This window comes from Macaca thibetana, chromosome 11 (genome assembly GCF_024542745.1).
Source record: "Macaca thibetana thibetana isolate TM-01 chromosome 11, ASM2454274v1, whole genome shotgun sequence".
NCBI lineage: Eukaryota > Metazoa > Chordata > Mammalia > Primates > Cercopithecidae > Macaca > Macaca thibetana.
Genome location: NC_065588.1, coordinates 127,324,652 through 127,345,766, shown reverse-complemented (window position 1 = coordinate 127,345,766; position 21,115 = coordinate 127,324,652). Strand labels below are relative to the sequence as shown.

The 21,115-nt window shown below is 46.6% G+C and overlaps 1 protein-coding gene across 2 annotated transcripts in view; it reads right to left on the bottom strand.

The window, feature by feature from the left end:
• ADGRD1 (adhesion G protein-coupled receptor D1) overlaps positions 1-19,329 on the bottom strand; it is a 189,233-nt gene extending 169,904 nt beyond the window's left edge. Inside the window, exons 1-5 of one of the 2 annotated variants that reach the window (XM_050747690.1) lie at positions 18,688-19,329; positions 18,559-18,595; positions 6,324-6,407; positions 3,233-3,328; positions 717-839 (exon numbers count right to left, since the gene is read on the bottom strand). In XM_050747690.1, coding sequence (XP_050603647.1) covers positions 717-839; positions 3,233-3,328; positions 6,324-6,407; positions 18,559-18,595; positions 18,688-18,753 — 406 coding nt within the window. In that variant the 5' untranslated portion in view covers positions 18,754-19,329. The remainder of the gene's footprint in view (positions 1-716; positions 840-3,232; positions 3,329-6,323; positions 6,408-18,558; positions 18,596-18,687) is intronic. The other variant, XM_050747689.1, reaches the window with a different exon arrangement.
• Positions 19,330-21,115: the final 1,786 nt, after the last annotated feature.

Genomic DNA, 21,115 nt, shown 5'->3' with positions numbered 1-21,115 from the left:
TTGCCTAGGAGAAAGGAACTTGAAGGCTACAAGCTGGTTTGGATGGCAGAGAACAATTTCCCAGAAAATTTGCAATGTGGTCCAGACGTGCATTGCCTGAAGCCTAGATACGAGAGAGCAGGTTACACTTCACACAGTAAAAGCAAACGAAAGCAAGTCGATTCCCGGTGTTTCTTTTGCATCTCTGCTCTGTCCACGGCACGACGTTAGCCACAGGCCTGTGACCGCCTGCCAGGACAGGTCGAGCCACGGCCCAGCCCCTCTCCATGAATGTAAAAGAACCAAAACCAGGCACGAGTGTTCGAGGGTATGCCCTGCCCGCTCGCTGTCAACATCCCAGAGCCAGAAATCACACCGCAGGTGCCACGCCATCAATTTCCTTCCCAGAAACGCCGCGACCCTGTCTAATCCCCACTGTGACACTGCTGTATCTGTTTTTTAGGAAGGTTTTTTTTCCCCTCCTTTACAAGATTAAGTATTTTGATCTCACATCGCTGTAAGAGGATGTTATAACTTCCAGCCACCAGGACAAGTCTCTGCTTAGTCACCTCCTTGCCTGTATTCCTCCCTCCCCTGCCCTCCAATCCGTCGTTGACATTCTCACGCATTCTGCAATTGATGAGAACCTCAGGTTCACATCTGCCAGTTGCCAGAGAAGCAGGTGCTCCCTGATAATGAAATGCATGACAAAGATGCCGCAGGGATCAGCTACTCACCTTCAGGGCCACACTGCTCTGGCTTGCTAATGCAGGAGCTGTTGTACCTGCCGTAATAGAGAAGCGTGACTCCCTTTTCCTCTTTCAGGTAAATGCCTTTGTTGACCTTCCCTTCCACAATATCTAAGGAAAAAAAATGACAACATTATATGTTAATAACCTTCCGAGATTAAAAGTCTGAAGATGTGTGTCAGACCTACAAATAACTTCTGTGTAAGTATGCGGTATTATTAATCTTTCTAATTATATATTTATAACATATTATTCTATAATATGAATATTCATAGCATCAGTAATATTTAATTATTAGTAATTAAATTGTAAATAAGTTACGTGTATGTGTCAGGTAAAAATTTAACATTAAATAATATTAATATATTTGTACATAATATGCAGGTATTATGTACAAATATAGATTTCATATTTGCATATAGATTTCATATTGCATATCATATCGTATGATGATGTGATAATTGTGGTATTTCCCAACAGATGGGTTACCAAGCGTGGCGTGGCGACAGCCTCCTGTCCTGGAGTTTGGCTGTGCCTACCTGCTTTTCGAGTCCTCCCCACTCCCGTCCTCATGCTGAGCATTCCAAGTGGAACATTTCAGTGCAAGTGTGAACCTGGAACTACAGCTGAACTCCTTCTCCTTTTGAGTTTTAATTGAAATCCCCTAAACCTGGACAGGTAGATTTGGGATTTTAGCAGAACCCATTTTCAGGCACTAGGAGGAAAACCCCAAGTAACATTTTGCATAGTCCCAGGAGAACTGCAGGTGACAAGCCCAGCTGGCCACAAATCCCGAGGGGCACTGCCCCATCCAATCATCCTGTTGTGTCCCGTTCCCATGGCCAGGGGATCTGATGGTGAGGGTGTGGGGTAAACGGTTTACAGAATAGATAAGTGAAGACTATAAAAATCAGGAGTAGGCATTTATTGTTAACTGGGGTCACAGTCGCTCACAGATCTTTGCTACCACATGGGCTGGGGAGAATGTCTGAGCCCCTGGCAGCCGTCAGCCCAGCTGAAGACACACGGGAGAGCTAACAGGGTCTGCGGACCTGACCCCAACCCCAGCTCAGGCTTTCCAGCTACATTGTCACATGGATAACCAATTCAAGGGACCTCAGTGTTTTTCCTTACTGTTTTTAAACTCATTTTTTAATTTTATCTCATTTTTGCTGATGGAGACCTATGTATTGCAAGGTTAAATGGATCACTAGTGGTTGCATAATTGAGCCAGGCTGTATAAACCCCTTGACTGGCAACATTAATTTTGGAAGCCAATCACCTTACAGTTGAAAGAGCAGACAGTTTCTGTGTTGAAAAGGATCACAGGGTAATATCGACAGGGTCAGAACTAGCTACTATGCTGATCTAATAAATACCTCAGTTGCTATTACCCCTTTTGCTTTGAGCTTCATGTTGAGCCATGTAGGCTCTGGAGGTTATCAAATAAGAAAATAATTTAACCATGATTCTCGTGGGTATATGTTTCACAAACAGCTTCTGACGATTTTTTTAAAGTCCAGCTACGGACGAAAGGCTGATTTTAATGTTTACAAGAAATCAAATGTTTGATGAGGTATTTTTTTAATTAACTTTAATTTTCCATTAAAATGGCCTGCTTTCCTCCCCCAAAGAAGACAATTCATTGAAAAATCCAAACAAACTCTATGTTTAGAAAAGGTCTCATCTTGTGTCTGTTTTGTTCTGAAAACAAGCAGCTGGCTTAGAAGATCCTGGGAACCTGAAAGAATGTATATACCTTCTAGTGCAGTGGTCCCCAGCATTTTTGGCACCAGGGACCGGTTTCACGGAAGACAATTTTTCCATGGACGGGTTGGAGAGGATGGTTTGGGGATGATTCAAGTGCATTACATTTATTGTGCACTTTATTTCTATTATTATTATACTGTAATATGTAATGAAATAATTACACAACTCACTATCATGTAGAATCAGGGGAAGCCCTGAGCTTATTTTCCTGCAACTTGACAGCCCCCTCGGGGGGTGATGGGAGACAGTGACAGATCATCAGGCATTAGATTCTCATAAGCAGCGTGCAGCCTAGATCCCTCGCATGTGCAGTTCACAGTGGGGTTTGTGCTCCCAAGAGAATCTAATGCTGCCGCTGATCTGACAGGAGGTGGAGCTCGAGCAGTAACGCAAGCGATGAGGAGCAGCTGTAAGTACAGATGGAGCTTCACTCACTCACCCACCACTCACCTCCTGCTGTGCAGCCCAGTTCCTAACAGGCTACAGATTGGTGCCAGTGTTACGGATTGGTAACAGGGACTGGGGACCCCTGTTCTAATGTATTGCAATCTTCCTTTAGACTTAACCCTAGTGGTTATTTTTTAACACCTTGGATCTGCTCTCTTGACTGGGACATTTGCTCACTTGCTAGCCAGGACATAGTGAATTCAGATACTACCAAACAGAATTGGCCTCAGAATTCATCGTAGATCCAAACTTGACAGAACGAAGAACAAAAGTACGTAAATGCTCACCTACGGTTGCAGAGAGATTTGAGTAGGCAGAGTCATTGGAATACACAAAGGTAGCATTACGGGAAGGAAGCACAGTGAGCTTGTGGGTTCGGGACGCTGGGTGAAACAACAAAAAGAAAAAGCACAGCGAGTGAGTGAGACAAAAGACAAATGGGACCAACATATCTCTCAACCTGCAGCAGGCAGCAGGAGGATGATTCTTTCATCCAAGAGCACCTGGACTTTCTCTTTGGACCGCACATCTCCCAGCCTCCACCACCCTTGTTAACTTTGGTCAGCAGCTCGGCCACTCCAATGACCCCACTCAGCTCACACGCCAGGGCGTGATGGCTGCTGAATTTGGCCACGTGTGATAGTTCTAATTTTCCAGCTTCAACCCCTATGCGGATACTTAGTTGAGAGATATGAAATTGAACTTGGCCACTTATAACACAGGCTCAACAAAAGGATGAATGGTTATGATGTCACAAGAACTGATGAGACACACACTCTGCATGGAAACAACTGCGTGAATGATGACAAATGGACAAAACGACGGAGAATTCGGCAACAAACGACAAAGCTGCACATCCTCCAAAGGCTTGCCAAAGCCATTCGCCTGTCCCCAGCAGCTAAATGTGCTGATGGGGTCGACTCTTTTCTTTTTTCCCTTAAGAAGCCTGTAATCAAATTGAAATATGCCAGCATCGCATTACAACCTAAAGAATGCATCCAGCAGGGAAGTGCAGAGAAACCTTCCACATTGCAGTGCTCCAGGACAAACACGGATCTATTAGAGCTTTACTGGAAGTCGATACATTCAGGGAACAAAATGCAGCCACAGTGTGTAACTGTATCTGTAATTGTATCACCTTAAGAGAAGAATTTTTCATAGGTAAAGGTTTCAAAGCACCAAGAGTTACTGCTTTAAGCCACCACAGTGAGTTCAGGTATAGGGGTGAGGAGAGCAAGACACTGATAGTTATTCAAGCTCTTGTTTGAAAAAACTCCTGGCATTTTCATTGCTGGGTCCTGGAACAGTGAACTGTTTCAAGAAGACAGCTCCTCTTGATGAAATGACCCCCCTTCCACGGCTTTAAAATAAAGGCCTTCGAAAAAGAAAACTAGAGGCCAACAAGGGAACGTGGTTTGTTTGAACCCGAACCGGTCATGAAACAAACTTACACAGGGGCTTTCTCTGCCCTGCCAGGCCAACCGTTTGGAAAAGACATCTGGCTCTAGGGTGGTTTCCAAATGTGACCATATTGCCACCCTATAGGCAGGCGGATGAGAGCGATGCTGGGCAGGCAGCGTGTGGCACCCACGCAGGTGCCCTTCACGGAGTGCGTGCTCAACTGCACCTCACTCTGAGAACACCAGCAACAGAGGCAGCACTGATGGTTCTCAGTGTGCAAATTTTAAGGAAGCATTTCAGAAGCTTCAGCAGTAATGTCCAGCAACACATTAAATCATAGGAGTAAGGAAAATGCTAGTGTGCCAGTGTGGAAAGCACAGTCACTGGCAATACATGGTTTTAAAAATAAAATGCCTCCCACGGAACCAGAACAGGGACGACCAAAGCACATGCTAGGATTGCTGTACGGCAAACCCTCGCCGCACACATCAGCCATCTGACATGATCAAGAGCAATCAGTAAATAAAAATGAAATGGAAAACCGTCCTAAGTCATACAAAGCTTACAGTTTTTAAAAAGTCCTTATTAGAAAGAGAAAAAAAAATACCCAGGAAGGTATGAGGTTTCTCTTACCAACAAATGTCTGAATTAACTCAAATACAGACTATTTGGAATTGGGTCTCATTGGAAATGTCTTAGGTGATGCTCAATCTTTTCCAATGGAGCTGATGTGTGGAGAAGCTGATTGGTAGATGGGGATGCATTTGCTGAATGAAGCATAGGCCCTTCAAACACGTGAGTTGGTCTTTGTTGGCCTTTGACATCTGCTTCAGATAGGCCCCTGCTGTGGCCAGCGTGCAGATGACGCCAGTCCATTCAACCTAGAAAATAGACACCTGGACTTGCATATAGAGGCATCCTCAGGCCAGCTTCTGTTTCAAGGTTGTTGGGGAAAATGCACATTTTAATCATATTTTGAATCAGGAATTCTGCCATTCAATATGTAATAGCTCTCTCTATAAAAATTCTAGTAAAATACTTTGCGGCCTGGCACAGTGGCTCACACCTCTAATTCCAGCACTTTGGGAGGCCAAGGCCAGAGGATTGCTGAAGCCAGGAGCTTGAGACCAATCTGGCAACATAGCAAGACCCCATCTCTACAAAAAATAAAAAGCTTTGAAATAATTATTATGGGAAGTTACACAAGTATTTGTTCATCTCTATCACCCTGGCTTGAAAGCAGATTCTGTCCACATCTGTTCTCCTGATGGCCCTGGGATTCCCGGGCCCACAGCCGCTCTCAGCACCCATGTCCCTCAGTGGCCCTAGGTTTCCCAGGCCAGCCGCTCTCAGCACCTGCATCTCCTGATGGCCCTGGGTTTCCCAGGCCCACAGTCGCTCTCAGCACCCATGTCTCCCAATGGCCCTGGGTTTCCCAGGCCAGCCGCTCTCAGCACCTGCATCTCCTGATGGCCCTGGGTTTCCCAGGCCCACAGTCGCTCTCAGCACCCATGTCTCCCAATGGCCCTGGGTTTCCCAGGCCAGCTGCTCTCAGCACCTGCATCTCCTGATGGCCCTGGGTTTCCCAGGCCCACAGTCGCTCTCAGCACCCATGTCTCCCAATGGCCCTGGGTTTCCCAGGCCAGCTGCTCTCAGCACCTGCATCTCCTGATGGCCCTGGGTTTCCCAGGCCCACAGTCGCTCTCAGCACCCATGTCTCCCAATGGCCCTGGGTTTCCCAAGCCAGCCACTCTCAGCACCTGCATATCCTGATGGTCCTGGGTTTCCCAGACCCACAGCCGCTGTCAGCACCCATGTCTCCCAATGGCCTTGGGTTTCCCAGGCCAGCCGCTCTCAGCACCTGCATCTCCTGATGGCCCTGAGTTTCCCATGCCCACAGCCACTCTCAGCACCCATGTTCCCCAGTGGCCCTGGGTTTCCCGGGCCCACAGCTGCTCTCAGCACCCGTGTCTGTACCTCCAGTTGTATCCTGAAGTTCATGGATCCCATCCACATTCTCCAGTGGCCAGTAATGGGAAGCAGACGCCAAGACCTGAAATCCTTGGGGAAAAAGAATAAACGTTTTAAATCATCATTAGGGAGGAAAGAACTAAAGGGTAAGAACCGCTTAGCATACGCATTATGGGGGAAGAGTAGAAGGATCACCATGGCTATGGGAGATACTGAAAGCGTATGTAATAACATTCAATACACACTCTTGGTTAGAAAAAGAAACTCTTAAATTAGAAGCTGGTAAATAGTTCCTTAACTGGACAAAACAGGGTAAATAGGAATAGATGCCTCTTGTTGCATGAAAACAGAAGCCACTGTGCTTACTTGTGACACACTAGAAGCTTGCCCATTCATGTCCGGAACAGATAAGAATGTTCCATATCCTTCTGTTATTTTTTATTGTTTTAGAGTTAATATCTAATGCAATCACACTATAGAAAAAAATAAGGGTAAAACCATTTTAAAAGAGGAGAAAACTAACATGAATGGTCTGCCAGGCACTGAGGTCCTCAACAAACACTTCCTCATTTCATGCTAACAATAATCTGTAAGAGAATTGAATTCTTAACCTATTCAAAAAGACAAGAACTGAAAGTCTTGCACAAAATCACACCGCCAGCTCGTTGTAGACACAATACTCACAGAGTAAGCCTTTCTCAATTTAGTCCCGGTCATTCCATTTTCCCTCTATGCTTCCTCCAGACTCAGCATTACTCAGTTCGAAATTTCCTTCATGATCCTTGTACTTGGAGTAAACATAACTTTATGCAGGTATGTTATTTTCTATTCTGGTCTTCTCTTTGAATGCTCTATGAATTATTTCTTGGTTTCTATCTAGCCCTCATAATTTGACTTTGGGTCACATTCTCTTGAGTGGCTGCCCCATAACAGGTGTCACCATTCTTCTACTAATGGACAATCAATAGCTTCCATCCTTACTCGTACAGGTGGCACTGATATGAGTGGCTTTATGCAAACAATTTTAGTCTTCTCTGGGATTAGTCTCCGGGATGCATTCCCAGAAATGGGAATAATGGTTTAGATGACTCAACAATAATCAGCTGCCCCAGATGACTGCTAGATCATAGAAAAGTACCAACTAATAATCTTTATGTTATTCCTTGTTTAAAAAAAAAAAAAAAAAAAAGCTGGGCGCAGGGGCTCATGCCTGTAATCCCAGCACTTTGGGAGGCCGAGGCGGGCAAATCACAAGGTCAGGAGATCAAGACCATCCTGGCTAACACAGTGAAACCCCCGTCTCTACTAAAAATGCAAAAAATTAGCCGGCGTGGTGGCGGGTGCCTGTAGTCCCAGCTACTCGGGAGGCTAAGGCAGGAGAATGGCGTGAACCCAGGAGGTGGAGCTTGCAGTGAGCCGAGATCGTGCCACTGCACTCCAGCCTGGGCAACAGAGCAAGACTGTCTCAAAAAAAAAAAAACTTTTTAAAGAGGAGATAATAAGATAATTATTTTCAAATGATGTATGCCTGATAACCAAAGTGGAAAACTATTACAAATAAGAAAAGAATTTCGTAAGCGAAACACTATTACAAACAATAAAAGAATTTAGCAAGGAGGCTTGTACAAATTTAATATACAAATGTCAATTGCCTTTCTGTATTCCAACAATAATGCTACAAAAAAAGAAGAAAAGTTCTCATAAATGTAGCCAACAAAAAGAAAATATTTATGAACACAAGAATAAGAATTGTACAAGATTTTCATGAAGAAAGCAAAAAATAACAATTCTGAGGGATATGAAAGAACCCTTGAATGCATGAAGGATTCAACCCACTGGAAAAGCCGACTCAATGTCATCAACTATCCTTTAATCTATGCGTATTAGGAAATCTGTTGTGAAAATGCTGAGGGAATTTCTGTGGGGGAGATATATGATTATGGAGTTTATATAAAAAATAAGCTAGAAAATCTGGAGAAGAAACAGAAGAGGATAAAGAGAGAAGATTCACACTCACAAGGACACACACATAAAACTACAGCATAAAACTACAGCCATGAAGATGGCTCATTGCGACACACGGATACACAGTTCAGTGGGAGAAAAATCCGCAAAGACGCCTACGCACCTACGGAAATTTAGTCTGTGATAATGGTGGTCCTTTATTTTTTATTTACTTATTTATTTTTTGAGGAGGAGTTTCACTGCTGTCGCCCAGGCCACAATGCCGTGGCGTGATCTCGGCTCACTGCAACCTCTGCCTCCCAGGTTCAAGTGATTCTCCTGCCTCAGCCTCCCGAGTAGCTGGGATTACAGGCGCCCACCACCATGCCCGGCTAATTTTTGTATTTTTAGTAGAGACAGGGTTTCACCATGTTGGCCAGGCTGGTCTCGAACTCCTGACCTCAGGTGATCCACCTGCCTCGGCCTCCCAAAATGCTGGGATTATGGGTGTGAGCCAACGCGCCTGGCCCCAAAGCTGGTCTTTTAAATTAGAGGAGAAATATTATTCAACAAAGGCATTGGAACCAGTTCACCACCTGGAAAAAATTAAGATCCCAACCTCACTCTTTATACCAGAACAATTTCCAGATAGATCAAAATTTCCATGTAATAAAACACAAAAGCTTCTGCAGAAAACAGGCTATACATGTGACAACATACCTTTTTAAAATTTCTGTGCAGAAAAAAAAACATCAAGCAAAATCAAAGCGAGGAGTGTTGTTTATGTAATACATATTACAGAAGGGTACTGATTTCTTTTTAGAGGTATTAAACGATTATATTGGTAAAACTACTATTAAAAAGAACCAACCGAATATTGAGGCAAAGGAGATAATCAAATAGTTTAATGAAAAAGAAATAAAAATTATGTATAAATATATCAAACGATGCCCAACCTTGCTCATAAGTTTTAAAAGTATATTAAACAACAGTGAGTTTATCAGAGTTCACCTATCAGACTGGCAAGCAGTAAGTTAGCTATACCAAGCTGGCAACTTCCACCACATTTTTGATGAGAGTTCAAATCAGTACACCCCTTCTGAAGGGTAATTTGGCAATATCTATCCCAATTTTACGTATACATTCCCTTTGATCTAGTAATTCCACCCCTAGGAATTTATTCTAGAGATACACTCATACACATGATCAAAGACCTCTGTGCAAAGGCTTGTTTGTTGCAGAATTTTTTAATAGTATCAGAAACCTGAGAACAGCCTAAATGCTCATCTACAGAGAGCTGGCTAAATAAATATGGCACATCTACACTCTGGACTGGAATACAGCTGGGACGAATACTAAGGTTCATCAATGCACTGAGACAGCATGTTCTTTCATTGATATTGTCTAGTTTTAAAAAATTAAGGTGGTAAAAATGTGTATACTATGAGCTATTTGTGTAAAATACAGTTGGTTCAGGGCAGGCATGGACAAGAGAAGAGGAGAGAGAAGAAGAGAGAGATGTCTGGATAGATACAGAAACCAATACTGGTGTTTTAGGAGTGAAGAAATCGAAAAACTGAGTGCAAAGTGTAAGCAGAAGGTTCGTGTTGCATTATCTTCCTGTTCTATTTGAATTTTTCAATCTGTATTCCTTTAGAAATATTTTAAGGCTTGCTTTCACAACTGAAGTGCCATAGGTAGTTAGGAGCATACCACCATTTTCAGATAAGAACTGATACACCCCATCTAATATCTGAATTTTTGTCCACTGGGTGCCAAACGTCTGCACACGTCCCGTTCATTGGTTCCGCTTTTCAGTTTGCATCTGTCCCTCCAGTTTTATGTACACAAGTTCAAAATGTAAGCCAAGAACAAAGTTAACTCTGCAACATGAGCTAAGGAGAAGTACCTAAACAATAACTTCAGGGTCGTGTTACTCTCCAAATAAAATAGCCCTATCTAAATAAAGTAGCATGTTAGAAAGCAAGACCTGACTTCAGCTGATTTCCAGTGAGGATAGTCCTACTATTGTAACGCAATACGAAGAATCTGAAATGCAAAAATCAAAAATAATCATTTTCATTCCTACTGTGCTTTGTTTTCCCCCCTAAAATCTAGGATATTCATTTCGAAGAGGACAAAACCTCATTGACTTGTTATTCCAGTCATCCGGGAAAAAAAAATTGTAAAAGGAAATAACATCTGTTATACAAAGAACAGATGTGTCTTCAGAATCCTCGTCTTTATAAAATAACCCTGTGGACGATAAAGCCCTTCCTATTCTTTCCATTTACAAATGGTCACAATCAGTCCTGGCAGAAAGGCTAACAGAGTAAAGTGATGGTGTCTCGTTCACCCCAAAGTCAGCCAGGGTTCATAGGCGGCCAGTGATGAGAAGAGGGGGGCTGAGGCCAGAACGCTGCCTTCTCTCCACACCACCGCACTTCAGACAAGTGTACAACACCTCAGTTGCCACAGATGTTTTGCAACTAGCAACACTGACTGCAAACAAGCAATGAAGGGGCTGCAAGCTGTAACACCCGCAGGGGCCAGCGAGTCCTGAAAAGTGACTGGACAGAGTCCAGGGATGGCATCCAAGGTAGTTAACAAGCTGGAAGGCACAGTCCAGACTCATCAGAGCAGATGCTGGAAACCATCAGCTGGTACCACCAGAGTCGTAGGGCGGGAGAGGCCGAGGTGGCGCGGAAAACTGTGCTCTGTCTAAATTAAGTAGTGCCTCCTGATGCCGAAGCATTGTGGCTCTGCGGGAAGGTTTGCCCAGGATTGTCAGGTCTTCCTTTTTTTAAAGTGGAGTCAGAAATCCAGATTTTTTTAAAGCAAAATCTATCAAAATTTTAATGTTCGTATTTTTTTAAAATAAAACATTGTGTGGTGCTAATGGGATGGGCTGAACTCAGCCCAGAGGTTTCTTTTCCAACTCAAGGAGTAAAATAACTTGTAGTTCTACAAATTTCATCAGAGCAAGAAAATCTCATTCTTTTGGGAAAAAGGCACTCTGTGGCACCTTCCCATTGAGAAGGTGGCGTGAGACCACCTAGCTCTGCAACCACCTTGATTTTCACCAAACTCTCCTAAAGACTAAACGTCTTCTTAGACAGGTCGGCCAGCCAAGCAAAACCATGGCCCATTTGAGGACTCCAAAACATCCCCAGCCTGGAAAACAAATAGCAGGGGACAGAGCCAGAGAGAGAAAATGGGAGGGTGAGGAGGAAAAGAAAGAACGGGAGAGAGTGAGAGAGAAAGAGAGAGAGAGAGAGAGAGAAAGGGGTATATTCAGGCCCACATCACCATAGTTCTTCAGAATTAATTTATCATCCATATGTAATGTTTTATTGAGTTTGGTGTGTGTGTGTGTGTGTGTGTGTGTGTGTGTCACAGACATAAGACAGAGATGAGAGACAGAGTATTAATACTCAAAACAAGGTAATAAAACCTTTAATTTTTCCTTTTCCATTTTTCTTCCAGATTTCCCTATTCTTCCCCCTTCCCTGTTACTTATTCCTTGTGTGAGTCCAGGGAAACCTTTATCCCTTGGTTTCCTGTAGGGGAATAATCTTCGGTGTTGCACTGACTCGGTCCAGCTGGAATCTATACCACACAGAGGAACACCGGCCCCTGCTGATGGTTGGGCTGGCCTTCGTGGCTCCATCCTCCTCGGCCTCCAACACATGGAGCTCATTTTTCCTGCACAACTTTGCCTGCTGTTCCCACTGCCTGGAATGCTCTTCCCCACATTTTGTGTAGCTGGTTCTATGATTCAGGTCTCAGTTCACAGGACCCCTCCCCTCATGCCACGCCTTCGTCGCCACCACCGTCCGCTCTTTCTTTCAGGTCCTTATTTGGTTTTCTCATGGCATTTACTATTGTTTGGGATTTTTTGTTAGTATATGTGTGTTGTCTCCAAATCAGACTCTGTTCCTTGAGTGTTCTATTTACATTGTATCCCCCATGTCTAAGACAAGGGGCCTGGGAGGGGTGTGTGTGTGTGAGAGAGAGAGCGAGAGAGAGAGACAGACAGAGACAGAGAGAGCGAAAGAGAGAGACAGACAGAGACAGAGAGACAGAGAGAGAGACAGAGAGAGAGAGAGATTTTTGCATTTGAAATCTCCCAGATTTTTAATGTTAGCGATTTAAAAACTAACTATACAGGTAGAATGAATGATAAAATGCAAAAATAAATAAATAAACATAGACTATAATTATCTATATAATTCTAGTATTTAGAAAATCTCTATTTGCCAAATTTCCATTTCTTCAACTGGATCTAAATGTTGTTTTTTAAAATTCTATTATAAATACCATGAAGATGAGGAATCAAGTTTCCGCCATGGCCTAGCGGTTCCGACAGTTCGTTATAAACTCCACGGCACGATGGAGATCTAAGGAATGATAATTACTGTAATTATCTGCTTGGCCTCCCAGACCCCTAAATAGAGCGGGTGAAGTGAACCGCCCCAAACTTCTGGAGACGGCTGGAGCCAGCTGTGCCGTGTGCCCCAGGACCAGGACACTGCTGGGTAATGACAGGCTTTGGGTTTGTTTTAAGTTCCCTTTTCCTCATTACAAATGTCATCTATACAATGGCATGCTTATAAACTTTTTAAGAATGGCCTGCAATTTATTGGCCAGTGGCATTTATGGATTCAGATTAATCAACCATCTCGGCTTCAGAAGGCTGTCCCTGGGGAATAGAGGCAAGAAATCGGGCAGCCTGGGGCCCTGGAAAAGCTTCCAGATGCAGGGAGGGGCCCGGACTCTGCCGACCCTGGATTTCCCTCTCCAAACCTACCTCCTGGCTTCCCTGTAAAGTGGGAAGGGGCTCAATAGTCCCTACGGCACCCCAGCTACGCCATTCTATAATTCCTCCAGAATGACAATCTATGGTCACAGATAAGCACAGAGTATGCAAAGGCTTAAAATGATTTCAAGTTGTTTGGCAATTACTTACAAAATGAAATACCTCTCTACAGGGTACACATAAAGATCTGGCAAATAGCTGGCTACCTCTGCCAGTGTAGACAGGCAAAGCAGGTGATACAAGCCAAAGCAGCCTCCCGTGAGGCGAATGCCTGCTGGTTGGCTGGCTTTACTGATGCGGTTTACCAGATGACTCGCAAATCTTCAGTGACTGTGCATAGACAAGTCAATAAATATACAGATATTTTTTGAGACAGGGTCTCACTCTGTCACCAAGGCTGGAGTGCAGTGGTGTGATCATGGTTCACTGCAGCCTCAAACTTCTGGACTCAAGTGATCCTCCCACCTCAGCCTCCCAAGTAGCTGGGACTCCAGGCATGCACCACCATGCTCAGCTAAATGTTTCTTTTTTATAAAGGTGGGGTCTCACTCTGTTGCTCAGGCTGGTCTTGAACTCCTGGGCTCAAGTGATCCTCCTGGCTCAGCCTCCCAAAGTGCTGGGATTACAGGCGTGAGCCACTGTGCCAGATATGTATTGGATGCCTCCTATGCATAAGGCACAGTGCTGAGTGCCAGAATGAGAAAACAAGAAATGATTAACAGTTGTGGGAACCTTTAACAAAATAATACAGTTTGGTGTGGTTGTGGTGGAAAGTAGGCTGGCCTTTGGAAGACCGGGTTCTGCTCTATACTGGGGACTCCTCCTTAAGGCTCCCCTAGCACCTGAGGGAACCTGTGTCCCGGTACTGACCACGCGGCTGCTGTTTTCCAAGAATCTCTGTTTGCATCTGTCCCCCCTAACTCCCCTCACGCTGTGAGCTTCTTGGGCTTAATACTGTGTCTTCTGAGCCCTGTGACCTTGAGCAAATCGCTTGGTCTGTCTGAAAGACACGCTTCTTCACCTGCGGTGCGAGGGCATGACACCACCGCAGGGCTCTTGCGAGGATGATGTGAAATCAGTGTTTCGAAAGGCCCAACGTGCAGACAAACTGGCCGGTTTTCAGAGCTGTTTAGCACTCTTTAGAATGAAATACTACACATTACGGAGCTGTTCTCTCGCGATGGAAACAGGTTGGTTCTGTTGGTGTGTCTGGGGCGCCCGTGCCCGTCATGAGCACTCCTGAGGAGGCACTCCAGGGCCAGGCTTCCTCTACCAGGGCTCCCCAGGGGCAGGCGAGCCTCAGGGATGGAAGCTGGAACATGCAGGAGTCCCCTAGATTCTGGTTCACACAGACAGCCAGGGATGGGGCTTTTCAGCAGGAAATGGGGTGAACCGAGTCTGAGATGTGGGAAAAGAAGACAAAAAGAGAGGACTGGGGCCAGGCGCGGTGGCTCACACCTGTAATCCCAGCACTTTGGGAGGCCGAGGCAGGTGGATCACCTGAGGTCAGGAGTTTGAGACCAGCCTGGCCAACATGGTGAAACACTGTCTCTACTAAAAATACAAAAATTAGCCAGGTTTGGTGGCTGGGACCTGTAGTCCCAGCTACTCAGGAGACTGAGGCAGGAGAATCACTGGAACCCAGGGGACAGAGGTTGCAGTGAGCTGAGATCATGCCACTGCACTCCAGCCTGGGCGACACAGCAAGAGTCTGTCTCAAAAAAAAAGAAAGGATTGGATAGGATGGAGGGAGACAGGGAGGGAGGGAAGGAAATGAGGGAGGAAAATGGAAAAAAGAAAATGAGACAGGAAACAAAGTGAGAGAGAAGGCAGGAGAAGGGGAAGAGGGGGAGGAGGAGGGGAGCAGTGAGGAGGAAGGGGAGAGAAGGAAGGGAAGGAAGGCAGGCAGCAGGATGTTTTGTTCATAGAGGACACCTAAGCATTAAGCAAAGTGTCCACCTTCACCATTATTCTAAAAAGGAAGGAAGGAGGAAGGAAGAGAAAAAAGGAAAAGGTCAAAAACATTTTGCAGTAAGAGGAGGACAAGGGAGGATGAGGAGAAAGAGAGGGACTGCCAGAACCTGGAAAGCTGAGGAGAGAGAAATCTTTCGGTTTCAAGAGTTCAGGAGGCGTGGTCGCCTTCACCGTCCTTTCCCACACAGACTCCGGGTCACCACGCCCTTCCATCCCTTTCTACCATCATCAGCACGGCCATTGTTTCTCTTAGACGGCGCCTTGATCAGGAAACATTGATTTCTACCCTAAATCCAGAGTTGGAAGAACAAAGGTTCTATATGGAACAAAGACTGAGTTCAAACTGCTCCTTCAAGTTTAGAGTCAAGAATGCAAGTGCATGTGTGTGTACATGTGTATACATAGGTGTGCATGTGTGGATGTGTGAGCTGTGTAAATGGGTGTGCACGTGTGTGGATGTGTGTGAATGTGTGAGGGTGCATGTGTGCGCATGTGTGTGCACATGTGTGAGTATGTGAAGACGTGTGGACACGTGCATGCGTATGAGTGTGTGTGGACATGTGTGTGGGGTGTACGTGTGTGGGTATGTGTGTATGTATGTGCATGTGTGTGGACATGTGCGAGCATGTGCAGATGTGTGTAGACACGTGGACTTGTGTAAATGCGTGCACATATGTATGCATGTGTGTAGAAATGTATGGATGTGTGTAGACGCATGTGGATGTGTGTGGTCTGTGAATGTGTGTGGTCATGTGTGTAGACATGTGGATATGTGTGGACGTGTGTGAACGTGTGTAAATACATGTGTGTTGATGCATGTCAACAAGCATTGGCACATGTGGGTGTGGGTGTGTGCATGGATGTGTATATTGTGCATGTGTATCTACACATGTGAAGTGTGTGGACACTCATGTGTGGATGCAAGTGGACACATGATGCATGTAGATGTGTGGATGCTTTTGCATGTGTATGCATGTGTGTCAACATGTCTGATGTGTGTGGATGTGAGTGATGTGTGTGGACATGTGGCCATATGTTGACACATGTAGACATCTGGGTATGTGTGTGTGTATGCATATGTGTCAACATGTGTGGATGTGTGTGATTTGTGTTGGTGTATGTGGGCATATGTTGACACATGTAGACATGTGGCATGGGGGCATGTGGACACATGTGCATGTGTGAGGATGTGTGTGGGCTCTGTATCATAAGCAGAAGTCTGGGGAGTATCCGCACAGCTTTCCTCAACACTGAGCAGCAGTGAGAGCCATGCTGGGGCCTCAGGGACCACCTGCCTGCTGCAGGACCCGGGTGCGCAGCTCTGCCTGACCGCCCTGCAGTTCGAGGGGCCACCTGTCCCCTTCTCTCAGTCTTCTCCCGTACTGGGAGAGCCCAGCCCAAGCCAGGAGGCCTGCATTCATGAGAAGCAAGGTGTCCAAGGCAGACACATCCTCTCTTTAACGCAGCGCTGCGTGTGTTTGTTCATTCCCGAGCCACAGGAGCCCTTGTTTCTTTCATTCAGTGAGTTGGCTGAGGAGAGGGGAACGAGTGGAAACGCACAGCTTCCACACCTTTTTAAAAGGAGCTCCTTACGCATGTGGACGAAAGAGAAGTGGCAGCGTCCCCACCCCTGCATTGGTGGATGGAGGTGGTGGCGAGGTGACAATGCCTGAACATCCTGGCTTGGGGCTGCCGGGCAGCCGGAGAGGAGACAGAGGCTGAGGGCACAGCCCGTGGCCCTAGACCCCAGCAGGCTCAGCCCCTGGCCCTAGACCCCAGCAGGCTCAGCCCCTGGCCCTAGACCCCAGCAGGCTCAGCCCCTGGCCCTAGACCCCAGCAGTCTCCTGGTGTTCCACCCAGGAAAGGGGCTCTCCCTGGAGGCCTGGACATCGCCCTGGGATCTGCCCGCAGGGCTGGCCTGAGCCCATTTCTGTCTGATCATTCAAGGCTGGTTCCCAGCCAGGCGCAGTGGCTCACATCTGTCATCCCAACACTTTGGGAGGCCGAGGTGGTGGGATCACCCGAGGTTGGAAGTTCAAGACCAGCCTGGCCAACATGGCAAAACCTTGTGTCTACTAAAAATACAAAAATTAGCCGGGCATGGTGGCACGGGCCTGTAATCCCATCTGGTTGGGAGGCTGAGGCACAAGAATTGCTTGAACCCGGGAGGCAGAGGTAGCAGTGAGCTGAGACTGAGATCTCACCACTCAACGCCAGCCTGGGTGACCGAGTGAGACTTTGTCTGAAAAAATAAAAATAAAAATAATCTTTTTTAAAAAGGCTGGTTTCCCATCAGAGACAGGCAGGGCCATACGATAGTGCTCAGGGAGGTGCCCAGCCAAGCTCTGGTGGGGCTGGGGTGGTGGCTGTGCTCACAACAGGCTTCCCAGCAGGGGTTCAGGCACTAGAGGGTCTTCTCCCCATCTCCTGCAACTTCCAGCAGGAAGCAACCACCCCGTGACTGCCCGCCACTCCCAGAAAGCCTGGTCTTCCCATCCCTGCCCCTGGCTGACCGGAACGTGCGCCCACACTCTCAACAGCAAAGGGCGTGTGCCTCCCTGTGCTCCCGGGAGAAGCCCCATCCTGATGCTTCCTGGTTGGTGTCACAATGGCCAAAGGAATGTGGCTCTGGGGCCAGACCAAGGGTGGCCCTCTGTCTTGAGTCCCACTCATGGGCTGCTCCAGGCTAAGCTGGTTAGCACTCTGAGGCTGGAGGTCCCAAGACCCTGCTATGGGCCAGAGCTCCAAGTGCCCCCCAGTGAAACTGCCCTGAAGACATGTGATGGGCGTGGTGGCTCACGTCTGTAATCCCAGCACTCTGGGAGGCCAAAACGGGCGGATCACCTGAAATCAGGGGTTTGAGACCAGCCTGGCCAACATGGTAAAACCCTGTCTCTACTGAAAATACAAAAAAAAAAAAAAATTAGCTGGGCGTGGTGGTGCACACCTGTGATCCAAGCTACTCGGGAGGCTCAGGCAGGAGAATTGCTTGAACCTGGGAGGCGGAGGTTTGGGCCACTCCAGCTTGGGCAACAGAGCAAGACTCCATCTAGAAAAAAAAAAGGAAGGAAGGAAGAAAGAGAGAGAGAGAGAGAAAGGAAGGAAGGAAGGAAGGAAGAGAGAGAGAGAGAGAGAGAAAGGAAGGAAGGAAGGAAGGAAGGAAGGAAGGAAGGAAGGGAGGGAGGGGGAGGGAGGGAGGGAGGGAGGGAGGGAGGGAGGGACAGACAAGGCATTCAAGTGGAGGAGATCCTATTTCCTGAATCACGTTTCATATGACCCAGCTCAAGGGGCCCAGAACCGCTTCTCCGTCCACCACTTGGCCGGTGAGGGGTAGCGGAGCTGCCCAGGGCCACAGCGTGTGGTGGGGCAGTGAGGTCGAGGACCAGGAGCCCAGCAAGGGCCATTCGCTGAGGCCTCAGAGATGAACAAGTGGGCTGTTCCTGGGATACCACATTAGGCAGGGAGGGGAGGGCGGTGCTCAGCGTGAGAAGGAAACACTCTTACCTGGATGGTCCTGCGATCTGGAGTAGACACCACGCACCTGCACACAAAAGACCACAGTGTGAGAGACGCTCGGGGAAAGCCTCCAGAGAAACCGAGCCCGTCTCCATGCTGGCCACTTGGGGACATTACCTGAAAGTTGTAACAAAATAGCAGCAGGCGGGAGTACCAGCAGCACAGCCGCAGCAGCTTTGCCATGGCTTTCTGGGAGGTCAAAGCTCGGAGCCAAGTGAAATTCCTGAGGGTCTGTGAGAACAGGACCTCTTAACCTTCACTTCCTTGGAAAAGGGACATTTTCACAGGTTCCAGGGGGGGAAAAAAAGTTCTGTCTCCTTAAAGTTTGTGAAACGCAGCTGTTTTGGAGACCTAATGGGTGTTTCTTCCTTGTCTCAAAACTTGAGATTCTTCAGTGATCAATAAACACGTTGCGATGACCAGAGCAGCTGTGGAATGCAGGGAGGAGAAACCCAAATCCGACTCACAGTCCTGGGAAAGCAATCCCAGGTCACCACTGTGACCGCGACCTGCGCCCGGGGACGGGAGGCTGTTTGTCCTGCGGTGTTTTCTTTTTATTTCAAAAGCCTCCGTTTGTCTCGGTCAGGTTTGGTGCTTCCCTTTTCTCTGAAGAAGGTTTTGTGCGTGGTTTTTCCCTGGAGCGCCCGCCTGCTCCTCGGACTCGTCCTGCGGCCGCTCTGGAGCTCCTTCTGGTCTGGCTCAAGTTCACACCTCCGTCCCGCTCTCTGGGTGGAGAGGGAGTGAGTGATGTAAGTCTCTCTCCTCAAACCTTGTTCTGTTCTCCTTCTCTATTTATATCCCCACTGCTGTGTCCTTCCTGGGTCCTAACTCCAGCCTCTTAACAACAACTGAAATATTTTCAGGATCTCAGGCTCAGAATCAAGCCAGACAGACACGGGCTGTGTGTGTGTTACTGATGCCTTCTGGTCGGCACCCTCGAAGTCAGCATAAATATTAATAAATACAAAATGCAAAACAAACCATAAACTCTGTTTAGATCTGAGTCTTGTTTGCCTCCGAGAAAGAATGAAGTTGATAGAGGGATGGAAAAGAAAAACCAGCACACCCACTGTGCCCTCCATATTAAGTGTTTACCACATTTTTCTCTTTAATCCTTTCAGACGTCAGTGAAAGCTACAGAATTAATTACAAGGTACGCTGCCCAATTATACCATACCGCATATCCCCCCACCCCAGCACCAGGAGGATGTTCTCAGTGTGACAGAAAAGAGCCCCTTCTCCAGACATGCCTCAGTTTACCCAAGACCAAAGTTTATCCTATCTATTCCAAATCCACGTGTACACACAGAGACACACACCCTATAATTGCAATCACAGCTATATTTGCTATGTGATTTCAGTAATACTTACCCTTCATAGCTTCTCCCGCATTCACCAGCTGTGTTTCTAGGCAAACTACTTAATCTCTCTGTTTTCAAATTCCTCATCCGCAAAATGAGGGTTAACAGTTCCTCCTCCTCGGGGCTGTAACAATAAATTAGAGGACAGATCCAAGGCTCTTCAGGCAGTACTTGGAAAATATGTGGCACTCAATAAATGCTGCTATTTTTTATTAAGAAAAATTATCACTCAGTAAATGTTAGCTATGATTATTATTAGCAAGTATAACACAACACCCAGTAAACGTTAGCTGATACAGTTATCTCAATCGTCCTGACTTTAAATGGGAATTAAGAACCCCGAATCCAACATGCTTCCTAAAGAGGATAAGAAATGACTTCCAATCTCTGTGGGATAGAAAAAAAGAAAGTGCTGTCAAAACGTTAGGTGATTATTTTTAACTCGTGCCTGCAGCCTATAACCACTCAGATCCTCTGATAGCCTGAGCCTCTCTGTGGAGCTGGAGAAGGTTTCCAGAGAGTTCCATCTCCTAGCACTAGAGAAACTGTGAACTCCAAAGGCCCAGGGCTGTCTGTAATAACGACCTTTATCCTGTTGCTCAGGCTGGTCGGCTTCAGGGAAAACTAATTTACAACCTTTATCTCTGCTGTTTCATCAGCTCTCCAGTCCCCACTGCCTCTAGCTGGAAGAGGTGAAGGGAGGGACAGGCAGTCGCAGATTCTTCTCAGCCCCAGTTTTAACCTGGAAGAATTCAACAGATTGCTGAATATGTGGACCTTTCCCATCTCCATGAACAAACAAAGCCAGCATGGTTTCTTTTAATCATAAAATTGTCATCAGATAACGGGAGACACCCCAATTCAATGGCTGTAATAAAAACTAGATAGAAAACCAATTCAGCAGAGCTTGCCCTGCAGGCGTCTGCATTCATCCGCAGACTCACTCTGGCTGTCCATCCTGGACTGCAGTCGAGTGAGTGCCTCCTGCCTCGTGCTATTTGCCCGTGTCCTGTCTCATACCTTGTTCAGACGCCCAGAAGGAGAACCCACCTCCATGTAAAGCAGCGTGTCTTAAAGCCTGGAGATTTGAGACAGGGCCTTGAGTGGTCCATGGGCCTGGAACCAAGCACCTCTGATGCCTCCGTGTGTCTCATCCCATCACCCAAACATCGGGGTGTTTGGTT